Below are 16206 nucleotides of genomic sequence, written 5' to 3'. Positions count from 1 at the left end.
TGACAAGCCCCATCTGTAACTGTAGTTTGATGGCAGCTCTGACTGTACTACGAGTGTTCTTGATTCCAGGTGTGAATTGTGACCTGCAGCACCCTCACTGTCTCCTGGCTCCAGAGTAGCTGCTTCCTGGCAGTAACTTCTTTTATACCACAGTGGTTCCTTGTGACACACAATTTATTTCTTGATAATTCTTTGTGGTGAGGTGCAATTCCCTTATTGTCTCCATGTTCCGTGTGTCATTTCTGTTTTACCTGAACATCCTCCCTACTCCAGGTGGAAGGCTTGGGATAATCTCACTCAGTTCCAGATGTGGTTCCAGTCACTCCTCTGGGGCGCTCAATTCCTGATGTTGCACCAGTGGTAACTCCACTTCCTTTGGGACTCAGATGCAGCTATACCTCCCTGTTTCCAAGTCGTTCATGCTTTAGGTGTAGGAAAAAGGAGAGAGGCTACCTGAGTGGAAGAATGGAATAGGGAAAGAGGATGGCTAGGGAAAGAGAGACATTAGGTTCTTGGTTTCTTGACATGAATTCTTCTGCAGTTCGTCTCTGTTGAGAGCCTGGTGATGGCCATTGTTGACATGTACCCAAAAGTTCTCCAGAAGAAAGGGCACCGGGAGCTGCTGATCCTGGCCGTTGCAGTCATATGCTACCTACTTAGCCTGATGCTAGTCACTGAGGTAAGAAGGGAAGTACATGGTGGGGGAGAGGGATATGGACTTGTTTGGAGCAGTATTATCTGCAGCAAGTTTGTATTTCACACTGTTAGTTATTCTCTCTCTCTCTTTAGCTTAGTTTATTAGCTGGTGCATATCAGAACCAGTAGTTCTTCTTTCTTATATAGTGCCAGTTGAGATGTTGTCATACTGTATAGCTGAGCCTTCCTCTGGGATATGTCTCAGAGATAACCTAGCACAGGGGTCAGCAACCTTTCAGAAGTGGTGTGCCGAGTCTTTATGTATTCACTCTAATGTAAGGTTTCGCGTGCCAGTAATACAATTTAATGTTTTTAGAAGGTCTCTTTCTATAAGTCTATAATATATAACTAAACTATTGCTGTATGTAAAGTAAATAAGGTTTTTAAAATGTTTAAGAAGCTTCATTTAAAATTAAATTAAAATGCAGAGCCCCCCAGACCAGTGGCCAGGACCCGGGCAGTCTGAGTGCCACTGAAAATCAGCTCGATTGCTGCCTTTGGCACACGTGCCATAGGTTGCCTACCCCTGAACCTAGCACCAGGGAAGGGCCACCTGAAAGGAACTTTATATCCAAACTCCAGTTCTGATGGCTCTCAGGTCAAAAGTAGAGGAGCTACACGTGAGATGTGAATGCTGCCACTCTTTGCCATGGTGGAGACCTTCCAAGGGAAGGCACAGTTGGCTGGCTGTCATCCATGGAAAACAGGACTAGAGGTATGAAGGCTGTTGATAGCAGGTCCTAGACTAAGTTAGAGCAGTGGCTTTCAACTTTTCCAGACTACTGTACCCTTTTCAGAAATCTGATTTGTCTTGTGTACCCCCAAGTTTCACCTCACTTAAAAACTACTTGCTTACAAAATCAGACATAAAAATACACAAGTGTCGCAGCACGCTGTTACTGAAAAATGGCTTACGTTCTTATTTTTACCATATAATTATAAAATAAATCAATTGGAATATAAATATTGTTCTTAAATTTCAGTGTATAGTATATAGAGCACTATAAACAAGTCATTATCTGTATGAAATTTTAGTTTGTACTGACTTGACTAGTGCTTTTTATGTAGCCTGTTGTAAAACTAGGCAAATATCTAGATGAGTTGATGTACCCCCGGGAAAACCTCAGAGTATCCCCAGAGGTACGTGTACCCTTGGTTGAGAACCACTGATTTAGAGGAAAGAAGTCATTGATAGCTGCTCCCCACACTCTGGAGACAGCAGGATCTTGCTATCTGATACAACCCTTAACCTCTCTTAGATGCCATTCCTGCAGTCTTCTGAAAAGTCAGAGGTCCTTGTTGAGATTTTACTTGGGAGAATTCCCGCAGAAGGCAATAGGCGTTTTGCCTGAGTAAGGACTGGGTGAAAACTGCATCAGGACTTCAGGACCTATCTAACTTCCCTGGGGCTTTTACACATTGCCCATCACTGTGGGATAATCTAAACACTGCACAAAGCTGGCTCTGTGTTTGGTGGGATTAACAGGAAAGCTTTTCTTCTGTCTCAGTGGCCATTCAAGGAGTTGAATAATTTTATCTACTCCACTTTTTTCTTTTCTTGGAGGTGCTATTTTCTTGTCAAGACAAGTTGTGAGAACACAAGAGAGAGTCAGATTGTACAAATAGCTTTCATGAGAGTAGAACAAATGCTCAGTCCATTGTTATCGAACAACAGAGAGCCAAAGGCCGTTGCCTCCATAAGGCTTCCAACTATGCTTGGGATCCTTGCAACATGTAGAGATGGGCTTGAACTAGAAACCTGGCCTCTAAACATACTGAACTTCAGGGTAGTTCACACCTAGATCTAAACTTTACGGCTTATGCCCAAAGCTCAACATAGCCAAGGACCACATTCAGAAACAGTGCGAGAAACTTGCCAGGGAGAATGGTCTATAGCAGCGTTTAAAAAAAACCCAAATCCCTGTTCTCTGTGGACACTGAAATCATGCTATGAAATGATTGTGAAACATCATCCTGGCCCCATGCCTGACCATCATTTTAGTGCCTGGTGGTACCTAGTATAATTTCCTAGTGTGGACAGGCCTAGAGAGAGATCCCTCCTCCTACGCCCCTTTGCTCTGTGTGCAGTTCCCCTGTCCCTCAGCCTTCTTTTGTATTTGTCCAAATTCCATTTTCTCTTGCACATACCCTTCTGCTGAGCCCTCCACGTCTCCCCTTTCTCTGCTTGACACAGGGTGGAATGTACATCTTCCAGCTGTTTGATTATTATGCTGCCAGCGGTACGTGCCTACTGTTCCTGGCCATTTTTGAACTCATCTGTGTTGGCTGGGTGTATGGTAAGTGGAACACAAGGACCCAGGCTGCTATGGGAGGGATGGGAATAGCCATGTCAGACCCATGGAAAAGCAGGAATGCCTCGTGCTTCCCATTTAATCTGTTCACCCATGGGATTCCTCAGTCCCCATACACTAGGAATGATTCTTATCTCTGCTTTGAAAGGGATTTTCCCAGGAAGAGAAGTGAATTCAGTCTTCCTGCTCATTCAGGCATAGGTTCTGTCTCCCACGCACTGTGCTGTTCTGCCAGTGGACCTCTAGCCCTTTCTGGCTGACACAGACTATGCTCATTTAGAGCAGAAGAGGATTCTCCATGTAGGAGTGGCACTGGCTGCCGTTTTATGGCTGACCTGTCATGCGATCTCCCTCTGTCTTTCTGTTAATTTAATCCTGACAATTTATTTAACCTGAAATTCCATATACATACACACTGTGAATTAGCATGCATAAAACTCATTTGCATAGTGTCTGGCCACAGTTACAAATGAAATTAAAGGTCTGATCTAGCGCCCAGTGAAATCAATAGAAAACTCCCAATGACTTGAAGAGGAACAAGGTTGGACCCCAAAGCTTGTGCCTGCTCCCTCTGTGTGTGCATGTGTCTGTGTGAGAGAGATTTATACAAATGCAAAAACCAGAGCATGGATTCATTGCAGGACCACTCAAAATGCTGTCTTAGGGCATCACTTCACCTTGTATCTGCTCTGGTTATCTAAAACAGTCCTCATGGTTTCAATCTCAGCTCTGATGCAGAGAGGACTGTATGTGAGCTCTCTTCTGGAACAGTTAATCCCAGTGTGTACACTGTTGTTTGGAGAATGCTCCCTGCAGCATGTTATCGGGGCATCAGCCGTGAAATCCAGAGCTCTGAAAACTTATCAACTTATTCTACGCTCGGTTTTCAGAGCTGGGAAAAAATTACATTAGTGCTTCCCCTTTGGCAAATGCCATCAGTGGGTTTGACTCAGCCTGGTCTGTTTACAGGACTAAAGCTGTGGACCTGAAATCTCAAATCCTTGTAACAGTGCCTTGCTGACAGGCAGGAGGAAGCTACCTAGTAGCTGGCAATAGGGAAGCTTGGAATGAGTGTTTGTGTTAGCGCCACTGCTGTAATACTTTGCAGTGTAAGCCAGAGAATCGGTGCTGCCAACCCATAGGCAGGGAAAACCCATTAACTGGCATTAGTCACTTTTTTTTAAAACCAACTCCCCCATTTTTTTCTACTGACTCCATTTCAACACTCTTAGAAATGAAGCCAGCAAGTGCAAATTAGAGTAAAGCCATTACAATCACAACATGTATTGTCCTGACCTGACCTATGAGGAAATGTTAAAAAAACAAAACAAAATTGGGCATGTTTAGTCTTAAGAAAAGAAGACGGGGCAGGAGTGGGGGGGGGGGAAGCTGAGAACAGTCTTCAAATATATTAAGGGCTGTTCTAAAGAAGTTGGGGATCAATTGTTCTCCAGGTCCACTGAAGGTCGGACAAGACGTAATTGGCTTAATGTAAAATAAGGGAGATTTAGGTTAGATATGAGGAAAAACTTTCTAACTATAAATAGTAGTTAAGCACTGGAACAGGCTTCCAAGGGAGGTTGTGGAATCCCCATCACTGGAGGTTTTTAAGAATAGGTTAGACAAACTCCTGTCAGGGATGGTCTAGGTTCACTTGGTCCTGCCTCTGAGCAGGGGCTGGACTCGATGCCCTCTTGAGGTCCCTTCCCGCCCCACATATCTATGATTCTGTGAATACGCAGCATGCTAACACTCAGCAGGATAGTGGCTCCCAACAGGGCTGGCTTTCTTCTTCGTTCCCAGCTGCTATGTCCCATTAAAGACTGCTAAGAGTGCCCTGACTTCATTGCTAGTAATTCTTTTCTACATGAGCAATTGGTGAGGTTGTCACCAGGGTGTTATATGATCACAGTTGGGAAGGGATGTGGCCTGTGCAATTGTGAACGGGGAGGCGTGATGCTCAGGAGGCCGTCTGTCTGTAAATGTGGTCCATGCCCTGGCAGTGTTTGAGAAGCCCTGCAATAGGGGGAATGAAATCTCATTGCCATAGAATGAATGGAATCCTCCCCCCTAGAATTTAAACACAGCCCGGGTTTTCTTCCACAAGATCGCCTGGGGAGCTTCACCTTTAGGATGCATCCCTCAAACAGACCTTCTCCTGGTGGAGATAGAGAGTCACACAGGGATTGGGCCCCAGGATCTGTTCCCTTTTTAGTAAGAGGGAGGGAGGAGAGTAGCTCCCTTTATGGGACTCTTTCACTAATTTCTGTAATGTGTGTCCAGCTACGACAGCTCTGGGCTCCTTCCTGCATATAAAGATTGACGAAGAACAAGGTTTCCCCCTCACCACCCTCATGGAGCATTACTCCTCTGGCTAACTGCATGGGTTATCCCTTTCTCCGGAGCACTAGCACTGACCATCAGATACCGGACATAATGATCCATCTGGTCTGATGAATCCTGTGCTCCTAGTCAGATATGATTCTAAGAGGTGCTGACTGCCTGCAGCTCTCACTAAAGTCAAGGAGGGATGTGGGTGCTCAGCAAATTCTCTTCTTCACTCAGATTCTAGGATCCCTGTACAAACTTGCCTCACCATAGTTTATACCTACCAGGCAAACACCAGGGGTGACAACCTGCCAGCACATCTTAATCAGCGGCCACGGCCGATAACCAATCATGTCCTCGATGTTGTCATAGAAACGGTCCGCACCTTGACCACCAGAGGAAAGGACAGAGAAAGAGAGAGGTAGAGAAGAAAGAGGGGAGATTGGGGCATATCAAGGGATAGATAGTCTGGCCATAAGGCAGCATTTCTGAATTTCTGACTTTGGCCAGACATATTCAATGTGGTGGGTTTCTTTTTTCTCCTGAAAAGTTGAAATTTTCCATACGGGGGAAAAAGCTTTTTTTGGACCAGCTTTACTGATATCACTTTCCAGGTTCAAACAGGACCATGGAATAGTCTGTGTGACATTGCACAATCTTTCCACAGGAACACATTGTGGTGTTAAATACAGCCTGGGCAAATTCATCCCTGGTGTAAATCTGCTGAAGTCAATAGAGTATCATGAACAGAACATAAGAATAGCCATACTGGGTCAGACCAAAGGTCCATCTAGTCCAGTATCCTGTCTTCTGACAGTGACCAATGCCATGTGACCCAGAGGGAACGAACAGAACAGGTAATCATCAAGTGGATTCATCCCGTCACCCATTCCCAGCTTCTGGCAAACAGAGGCTAGGGACACAATCCCTGCACATCCTGGCTAATAGTCATTGACGGACCTATCCTCCATGAATTGATCTAGTTCTCTTTGGACCCTGTTATAGTCTTGTCCCTCACAACATCTTCTGGCAAAGAGTTCCACATGCTGTGCATTGTGTGAAGAAAAACTTTCATCCTGGATTTCTCTACAGGATCAAGTGGAAGGGAAATCCTGGATGACTGGAGAAAGAGCTCTTTTTCAAAAGCAAATATATCAAATGATAGCAAGAAGAACACAGAAGACACCTCTGCACAGGAATCCATATTCTACTAATTATATTTAGTAGTAAATGTCTGATCTCTAAGCATCAACACTCGAGTTATAACTTGAGTGAAACTTTGCAATGAAGATAAGCCCATAATCAGTTCCTGCAGGAATTAAGCTCTTTTGGAGGGTGGGTGGGGAGGAGAAGAGGTTTCTAGCTCCTATGATTGTGGAGAGAACCTTCCAAAGGGAAGCTGAGGCAGCGCAGTCAGACTGAGTTTGGAGAGAGAGGAGCCATTGTTTCTCTATTGTGACTGCACCTGGGATACCTTACACTGCTCCTTTGGCAAGCAGTGAAGCCAGCCACTGGAGGATTCCACCTGCATAGGAGAACCTCAGGTGGGGGTAGTTGCTGTAGTGACTTTATGCCAACCCCTCTCCCCGTAGTCTGTGCAGGAGATAAGGCCGGAGGAAGGGACCATAGCCCCAGTGACTCCTGGCTGCCACAACACCCCCTTGGGACCATTAGCAGTCAGTGTCTAGTAGAGAATCCACCAGACTTGTCTAATTTATGCCAGGAACAGGCCCTGTATTTGCACAGTCTAGGATTGAGGAGCTACAGGGGGCTGTGCTGTGCCCTAGCCCCAGCTGCACCAAGCCCATCGAGAGGCTTGAGAGGTCTTCCCGCCTCACTGGGGTGCTCTGTTTCAGGAGCTCCGCTGTCATTGTGATTGTAAACTCGCAGGGCAGGGACTCGGTGTCTTCCTGTGTGTTTGTGCAACACCCAGCAGAATGGGGCCCTGATCCTGACTGGGTGCTACAGCAATGTAATTAACAGATAAGAATGAATTACACTTTTTTTTGGCCCTCCTCCCATCTTCAGCGTGGATTCCTGGACAACTAATCTTTGCCATTGCCTCTTCTCTTTCATAACATGATCCCTGGCTGGTGCTCTTTCCTTCCCCTCTCATGCCTCCTCATCAGTCTCCCTCTATTTCGGGCAAGGTGAATGCCTCTGGAGACTTTATCCTGATCTAAATATTGCCACATAAGGTTTGCATTGGAGACTGCCAGTGTCTTTCCATTTGTTCACCTCCGATGAATTCTCTTTGCCCGTGCCTTGTGCTGGTTTCCAGTTCTCCCACCTCATGACACAGCTCACTCTTGCCTATGACTATAGCATTTTCATGGTCAGTAAACTGTCCCTTGGTTTCTTCCCACTCACACATGCACCACGCACCATCTCTCTGCTTCATTCTTCATCACTTTCCTTAGAGCCCATGTTTCTGTTCCATGGAAGATTGTTAAGTGTCAACCTGATCTTTTCAAACAGAGAGGCCTCTTACTCTTCGTGATGTTGTTCAGATTCCCCAGCGGCTTCTTTTCCAACCTGGAGTCTTCTCCTCAGCTCTGCCTTCTGCTTTGGAATAACAGGGACTGGTTATCTGAGGCAAGCATCCACTTTAGCAGCTTCCCCGTCCACTATGATCTACTTTTGTTCTACATTTGCATGTGACATTTCAGAGCTATGTCTCTGCCTACTGTGCAGATTGCTTATAATTTAATCTGCAGACTCCCAAGTCACGGTAGCTCACACTTCTACTCCCCCGCTTCCCTCTATCCCATCCTGAACTGAAATGACTTTTTGAGCCACTTTTGAAATGAGCCAACACCATGGCCGATGAATTCCAGTGTAGACAAGTGCAAAGAAATGCATGTTGGGAAGAATAATTTAAAATACACACCTGCAGTGATGGCTTCTGAATTTGTTTCATCCTCTCAGAAAAGAGATCTAGGCATCACTATGGTCATGTCAGTGAAGATGTCTGCTCAGTGTGTGGTGTTAGTTGAAGATGTGATTGAGGCTGCATTAAGAAAAGAGAGAATAAAACAGACAACACTGCTGTTCAGTGGATAGCTCAGAGAACAGAGAGTCTGAAGAACTTGGGCCAGATCCTCAACTGGAGCTATGCCAGTGTGCATCAGCTAAGGATTTGGGCCGTGGTTTCCATTCTGGGCTTTCCTATTGCTTAGCTGGGCAGATCTTGGACAAGTTATTTGGCCTCTCTGTGCCTTAGCTTGCTCCTCGGTAGAATAGGGACAATAATATCTACTTTTGTAAAGTGCTTTGAGATCCTCAAATGAAAGGTTCTATAGGACTGCAAATGATGATTATGCTACTCTATGAATGGGTTGTATAGTTGAATTCTGCTTTCGGCTTTGGTGAGTTCATCTCAAATTAGAGAAAGAAGGGCAATCAAACTGAGGATGGTAGTTACTGTATGAGCAATTGCACCTTTTTATCTTTTCTCATAATACAAGAACAAGGGGAGACAGAGAGCCACAAATTTAAAGTGGATTGAAGGAAATCTTTTTTTCCCTAATGCACCATATAATTAACCTGAGGAACTCACCATTGCTGGATAGTCTTGAGAACCAAAATTTAATAACTTCAAAAATGGATTAGACACATTTGAACTTGAACAGCATCTGCGGTTCTTATAGGCTAGAGAAAACATTATAAGGGCTCTGCATCCTGATGCTTCAGGGCATAAACAGATCACCAGCTGGGTTCAGAAAGAAACTTCCCCTCTGGATATAGGTTTGCAAAAGTAGGGGAACTGTCAATGGGTTTTTTATGTCTTCTAAAACATCCAACACTGGTCACTTGCAGAGGAGATATTAGGGTTCATGGACTATTGCTTTGTTCCAGTCTGGCAACTCTTAGGATGCGCAGGATAAAAGCAGACACCTCTATTCCTTCCAGCGAAGATCGCTCTGGGGAGTTCTTTAGGGCATTCCCTCCCATAATGCATATAATCCTTCTTCAGCCTGATTACTTTGTCATTTGCTTGTGAAAGGTAGATCATGCAAACCTCATGTTCAAGGGCACTCCGAATCCATTCATGTCAGGTCCCAGTGTGTTCCACTACATCATCCACTGCTTGCAATGGGTGCGCTGGAACCACAGAAAAAGGTGTTTATCTGGAACACATTTGGAAAAGGAAACATTAACGATACTACTACTAAATATAATTAGTAGAATATGGATTCCTGTGCAGAGGTGTCTTCTGTGTTCTCCTTGCTATTGTTTGGTATATTTGCGTTTGAAAAAGAGCTCTTTCTCCAGTCATCCAGGATTTCCCTTCCACTTGATCCTGTAGAGAAATCCAGGATGAAAGTTTTTCTTCACACAATGCACAGCGTGTGGAACTCTTTGCCAGAAGCTGTTGTGAGGGCCAAGACTATAACAGGGTTCAAAAAAGAACTAGATCAATTCATGGAGGATAGGTCCGTCAATGACTATTAGCCAGGATGTGCAGGGATTGTGTCCCTAGCCTCTGTTTACCAGAAGCTGGGAATGGGTAACGGGATGGATCCACTTGATGGTTACACTGCTCTACAGCCAAAATGCTTCTGAAACAAATGTAGTCAAACTTTACTAATTCTGGGTCACTGAGAACGAAAATGATGCTTAAAATTGTTGATTGGCTCTAGTTTTCAAGATATGCTATTCGGTCAGTATATACGACCCTTGACTTGGGAATGGCAGAGGATAAGTGAGTTATAAAGGGAAGGGATCTCAATTTAAACCAAAAATGACTAAAATACATCTTTGACTGGACCTATGAATAAATCTATGACAGGGTTTGGACAGTACTTGCTTTTTAGGCAAAACAATGAATGATGCAATCTGAAGCTGGTATTGCGTCATACATGATATGAATTGCATCATGTTATTCCTAGAAGTCATGGATGATGCAATCATAACGAAGCTTACATCACTCTGCTGAACAAATTGCCCTATATCAGCTCTAGAAATCATACAGTGTCATGCTCTCTTATTTGTCAGTGTTTGATTTTGCAAAGGGACACATTTCTGTTTAGCCAAAGTGAGCAGAGATGCCTCGTACTTGTGTGAACAGTGCAGATAACTTCTGCTATGTTTGTGGTGAAGTGACTTTTGCATCACAAAAGCGCAGTATAACCTCTATGGTTAAGAAAGCCTATCACCTTTATTTTGGCTGCAAAATTGGAGATCAGGACAAGAGGTGGGCCCCACACATATACTGCAACACTTGTGAACAAATCTTCGCCAGTGGTTGAACAGGAAAAGGAAATCTATGCCTTTTGCAGTGCCAATGATTTGGAGAGAGCCAACAGATCATACCAGCAATTGTTACTTCTGCATGGTGCCTCCAGTTGGGAAAGGTGTGTCAAAGAAGAAAAAGTGGACTGTGCATTATCCAAACATTCCCTCAGCTATACGCCCAGTACCCCACGGAGAAGGACTGCCGGTTCCTGATGCACCAGAATCATTCTCACTTGAGTCAGACGAGGAAGAGGATGAAACTTCTGGTCCTGAACCATCAATGTCACAGGACCCACATTTTCTCCCATCCTCCTCCTCTGAACCACACCTCATAACACAAGGTGAACTGAATGACCTTGTCAGGGATTTGGAACTACCCAAGAGTAAGGCAGAGCTGTTGGGCTCCAGACTACAGCAGTGGAATCTCCTGGCAGGTGATGTTAGGGTTTCCATGTTCCGTGACCGTCAAAAGGATCTTGTCCCATTCTTCTTCATGGAAGGTGATCTTGTAGCCTGCAACAACATGGATGGTGTGATGGCAGCCCTCAACATCGTTCACGATCCAGATGAGTGGAGACTGTTCATTGATTCATTGAAGACAAGTCTTAAAGCTGTTTTACTGCATAATGGCAATGTTTTGCCATCAATTCCAGTTGGTCATGCAGTCCATATGAAGGAAACCTATGACAACATGAAACAACTTTTGAGGTGCATAAACTATGACCAACATCAGTGGCAGCTTTGTGGCGATTTGAAGGTTGTTGCTCTCTTGCTTGGTCTGCAGACTGGATACACAAAGTACTGCTGTTTTCTCTGCGAATGGGCTAGTCGTGCAAGAGATTCCCACTACATCAAGAAAGATTGGCCACTCCGACAGTCATTGGAGCCTGGGAGGAAAAGTGTTCAGCATCCACCACTTGTTGAATCAAGGAAGATTTTGTTACCACCCTTACACATCAAGCTGGGTCTGATGAAGAACTTTGTCAAGGCCATTGACAAAACACAAGCAGCTTTCAAGTACCTCCGTGGAAAATTTCCAAGGTTAAGTGAAGCTAAGATAAAGGAAGGTGTCTTTGTTGGTCCTCAGATTCGTGAACTTCTTCGAGATGATGCATTTGACCATGCACTGCGTGGCAAGGAAAAGATGGCATGGAAAGCCTTCCAGTTAGTGGCAATAAATTTTCTCGGAAACAACAACAAGGCAGACAACTATAGGTTGTTGGTGGAAAACCTCCTCAAGGCATACAAAAGCCTTGGTTGCAACATGTCACTAAAGATCCATTTTTTGCACTCTCATCTAGATTTTTTTCCACTGAACTGCGGAGCAGTGAGCGACGAGCACGGCGAGCGATTTCACCAGGACATTGCAACAATGGAGAAACGCTATCAGGGCAAATGGAGCCCATCAATGCTTGCAGACTATTGCTGGACAGTGACAAGAGATGCTCCATTTAATGAATACAAGAGACAAGCCAAGAAGCGCCACGTAGACACTGAATAGGACTAAACTATGTACATAATAGTTTTTTGCCTTTTGTTTCATAATAAATTTTATTTATATAACCCTTTTGCTGATTTTTAAAGTGTTACATAAACAGGACAGGTGAAATATTATCATGTAAAGCAACCATAAACACATGAAAAGACCTAGGTTTACAATTTATGATTAAAACTCTACTATCTACACAATATACATAGACATAAAATGTAAAAACTTAAATATCTTAGAAACAGTAGCCAATCAGTTGTTTTAATTGTCATATTTGAATTCAGCACATCAAAATACATAATAAATAGCACATTTTATCACTGAAGCAGACGACTTCTCAAAAATTGTAGACCAGTGTTACCTGTTCTGTTCCTTCCCTCTGGGTCACATGGCATTGGTCACTGTCAGAAGACAGGATACTGGACTAGATGGACCTTTGGTCTGACCCAGTATGGCTGTTCTTATGTTCTGTTCATGATACTCTATTGACTTCAGCAGATTTACACCAGGGATGAATTTGCCCAGGCTGTATTTAACATCACAATGCGTTCCTGTGGAAAGATTGTGCAATGTCACGCAGACTATTCCATGGTCCTGTTTGAACCTGGAAAGTGATATCAGTAAAGCTGGTCCAAAAAACGCTTTTTCCCCCGTATGGAAAATTTCAAATTTTCAGAAGAAAAAAGAAACCCACCACACTGAATATTTGTGGCCAAAATCAGAAATTCAGAAATGCTGCCTCCGTGACTCATGGGAGTTTTCCGGTGCCTCATGTCCAAATTAGTCTAGGGGTGGACAGTGGGCTCCCTGGCCAGACTATCTATCCCTTGATATGCCCCAATCTCCTGTCTTTACTGAGCCACTGCAGTGTATCATGGGAATCACATGGACGTGGTGCACCATGGAAGATGTAATAGAGCTGGGGAACCCAGCCACAGACAATGAGGGCATGAGCCATCCACTACAACTCCCATTAAGCACCATGTCAACATTTGCAAATAGATTTTTTTTTTATTTCAGCAAAAAGTTTTCAGATTTTAAACAAAAAAGATCAAATTTTTCTATGGAAAGTTGACACTTCATGGAAAATTTTGCTTTGTCAAAAACCCAATTTGCCTTAAAAAACATTTTGAGGGAAAATATTGGACCAGCCCTAGAAACCAGCTAGGACAATTAAGCTGAAAGCCCCAGATGTATCCATCTGGTTACTAGGGCAGAATATTCTTCAGAGAGCCCCATCACCCACAGCCACACAGTTAATCTAACAGAACTGTCTCCTGTTGACCTACGGGGCACATTACAAAGCCTGTGTATACCCACAGGTCTATTCTGCGGGGGCGGGGGTTCAGCTAGGTTAGGGAGTTCTTTTAGGCCCAAATTGTTAAGAGTCGGTGCCTAAAGTGAGACACCTAGCCATAGGGGTCATTTCAGAAAAATTCAGGTGGGCAAAATTTGCTTTCCTGATGACCACATTCCAAGGGGGGGTGGGGGTGGGAGAAGGGGAGGGCAAAAAGTGGAAGACATAATGGAGCATGGGTGAGGGTGAAAACCAAGGTCTAACAAGGGACAACTGCCCCTCTTGCCCAATAGGTGCAGGGGCGTTATTTGCTATCTCCATATTTAGGCATCTAAATAAGTGGCCTGAATTCCAGAAATTCTGAACACCTGGAGGACCAAATAAACCCCTGCTGTATGGAATTAGAGCTTCCATTTTAGTAAAGCATAACTAAACCTGGATTTGGCATGAGTAATTTCTGAAAAACAAAAATTCTCACCCCCCTTACCTCTCTCTTTCTCTGTCCTTTCCTCTGGTGGTCAAGGTGCAGACCGTTTCTATGACAACATCGAGGACATGATTGGTTATCGGCCATGGCCGCTGATTAAGATGTGCTGGCAGGTTGTCACCCCTGGTGTTTGCCTGGTAGGTACAAACTATGGTGAGGCAGGTTTGTACAGGGATCCTGGAATCTGAGTGAAGAAGACAATTTGAGGGTCCACTATTGTATCATAGAATTGCTGTGGAGGAACAGTAGCTTCTCCGTAGTTGAAGCTGGAATCAATTTCCATTGTAAAGCCTTGTCTTAGGTCTGGAAATTTCATTTAGCCTGAAAATTGGCGTATTTATTCTGCAGGCAAAGGAGAATGTATCTGCAAAGCCTGAAGGGAATTGATCAAATCATTTTTGAATTTCAGCCCATTAAAGAATTACCTTGTTCTGAAATGTTCTCTTCTGTCTACATTTCTATGACTCCCGCTAGTTCAAAAACATCTTGCTCCTGCACCTTGCTTTCCATAAGGTCAAATCACCTTGAAAATGCACCCACCAACTATGTTTGAAGAAAACAGTTTATAATTAAGGAAAGATTAACTATTTTTGTCTCGTGCCCAGTTCTGTTTCCATTGATTTCAGCAGATGGTATGGGCCTAATTCTGCTCCCATAAACGTCGTGCATTTGTTTGCCATTGACCTCAGTGGGATCAGGCACTATGGCCAAAATCTTCAACAGCTTGGATAGGCACAAATAGCTTTTGGAGCTGCCACCTGAGGGCTCCAATGGGAGTTGAAAACAATCAGGGAGTTTTCAGAGCTGCTGCTTGGTCATGCATGAGTTGCTGAGAGCTCAGTTGTTTGAGTGCTCTATAGGGCTGGGTGCTGGCTGAGAGATCATCTTTCAACGAGTATTTTCAGAGAGGGCCTTGGGTGCCCCAGGGCTGTTCTCAGAACTCAAAAGTCAGTCCTGTCAGAGGCATGACTAAGCCAGGAGTCACCAGAGAAGGTACCCAAACTGCAGCCCGATTGGCTGCTCCAGAGTTTCTGCACCCTGACTACAGAGAGCTTACAAATAAGGACCTTCCTCCTACACATACAAAAATTCTTGTTATTAATCCCTAAATGCATGACCTTGCACTTTTCACTATTAAAATTCATCCTATTAGTATTACTCCAGTTTACGAGTACTTGTGGCACCTTAGAGACTAACAAATTTGTTAGAGCATAAGCTTTCGTGGGCTACAGCCCACTTCTTCGGATGCATATAGAGTGAAACATATATTGAGGAGATATATATACACAAATACAGAGAGCATGAACAGGTGGGAGTTGTCTTACCAACTCTGAGAGGCCAATTAAGTAAGAGAAAAAAACTTTTGAAGTGATAATCAAGATAGCTCAGTACAGACAGTTTGATAAGAAGTGTGAGAATACTTACAAAGGGAGATAGATTCAATGTTTGTAATGGCTCAGCCATTCCTACAAACATGATACAGTTCTGCGGTGACCTAGAATCCTACTTTCGACGTCTCCGACTCAAAGAATATTTCCAACATACCTCTGAACAGCATGCTAACCCACAGAATCCCCCCTACCAGCACTACAAAAAAAAGGATTCTGCGTGGACTCCTCCGGACGGTCGAAACAACAGACTGGATTTCTACATAGATTGCTTCCGTCAACGTGCAAAGGCTGAAATTGTGGAAAAGCAACATTACTTGCCCCATAACCTCAGCCATGCTGAACACAACGCCATCTACAGCCTCAGAAACAACCCTGACATCATAATCAAAAAGGCTGACAAAGGAGGTGCTGTCGTCATCATGAATAAATTGGAATATGACCAAGAGGCTGCTAGACAGCTCTCTAACACCACATTCTACAGGCCATTATCCTCTGATCCCACTGAGGATTACCTAAAGAAACTACACCATCGGCTAAAAAAACTCCCTAACAAAGCACAGGAACAAATCTGTACAGACACATGCCTAGAACCCCGACCAGGGGTATTCTATTTGCTACCCAAGATCCATAAACCTGGAAATCCTGGACGCCCCATCATCTCAGGCATTGGCACCCTAACATCAGGCGTGTCTGGTTATGTGGACTCTCTCCTCAGACCCTACGCTACCAGCACTCCCAGCTAACTTCGAGACACCACTGACTTCCTGAGGAAACTACAATCCATCGGTGATCTTCCAGAAAACACCATCCTGGCCACTATGGACGTAGAAGCCCTCTACACCAATATTCCACACAAAGATGGACTACAAGCTATCAGGAACAGTATCCCCAATAATGTCACAGCTAACCTGGTGGCTGAACTTTGTGACTTTGTCCTCACCCACAACTGTTTCACATTTGGGGACAAT

At 44.2% G+C, this 16206-nt stretch overlaps 1 protein-coding gene across 1 annotated transcript in view; it reads left to right on the top strand.

Moving 5' to 3' along the window:
- Positions 1-16206, top strand: part of LOC135881765 (sodium- and chloride-dependent betaine transporter-like) — a 90542-nt gene that overhangs the window by 15578 nt on the left and 58758 nt on the right. The window contains exons 11-13 of the mRNA XM_065408510.1: positions 542-679; positions 2891-2993; positions 13884-13984. Of these exons, the coding sequence (XP_065264582.1) occupies positions 542-679; positions 2891-2993; positions 13884-13984 (342 nt within the window). The remainder of the gene's footprint in view (positions 1-541; positions 680-2890; positions 2994-13883; positions 13985-16206) is intronic.

This window comes from Emys orbicularis, chromosome 1 (assembly GCF_028017835.1).
Source record: "Emys orbicularis isolate rEmyOrb1 chromosome 1, rEmyOrb1.hap1, whole genome shotgun sequence".
NCBI lineage: Eukaryota > Metazoa > Chordata > Testudines > Emydidae > Emys > Emys orbicularis.
Note: the sequence above shows the minus strand (reverse complement) of the source record. Positions and strands in the feature narration are given on the sequence as shown.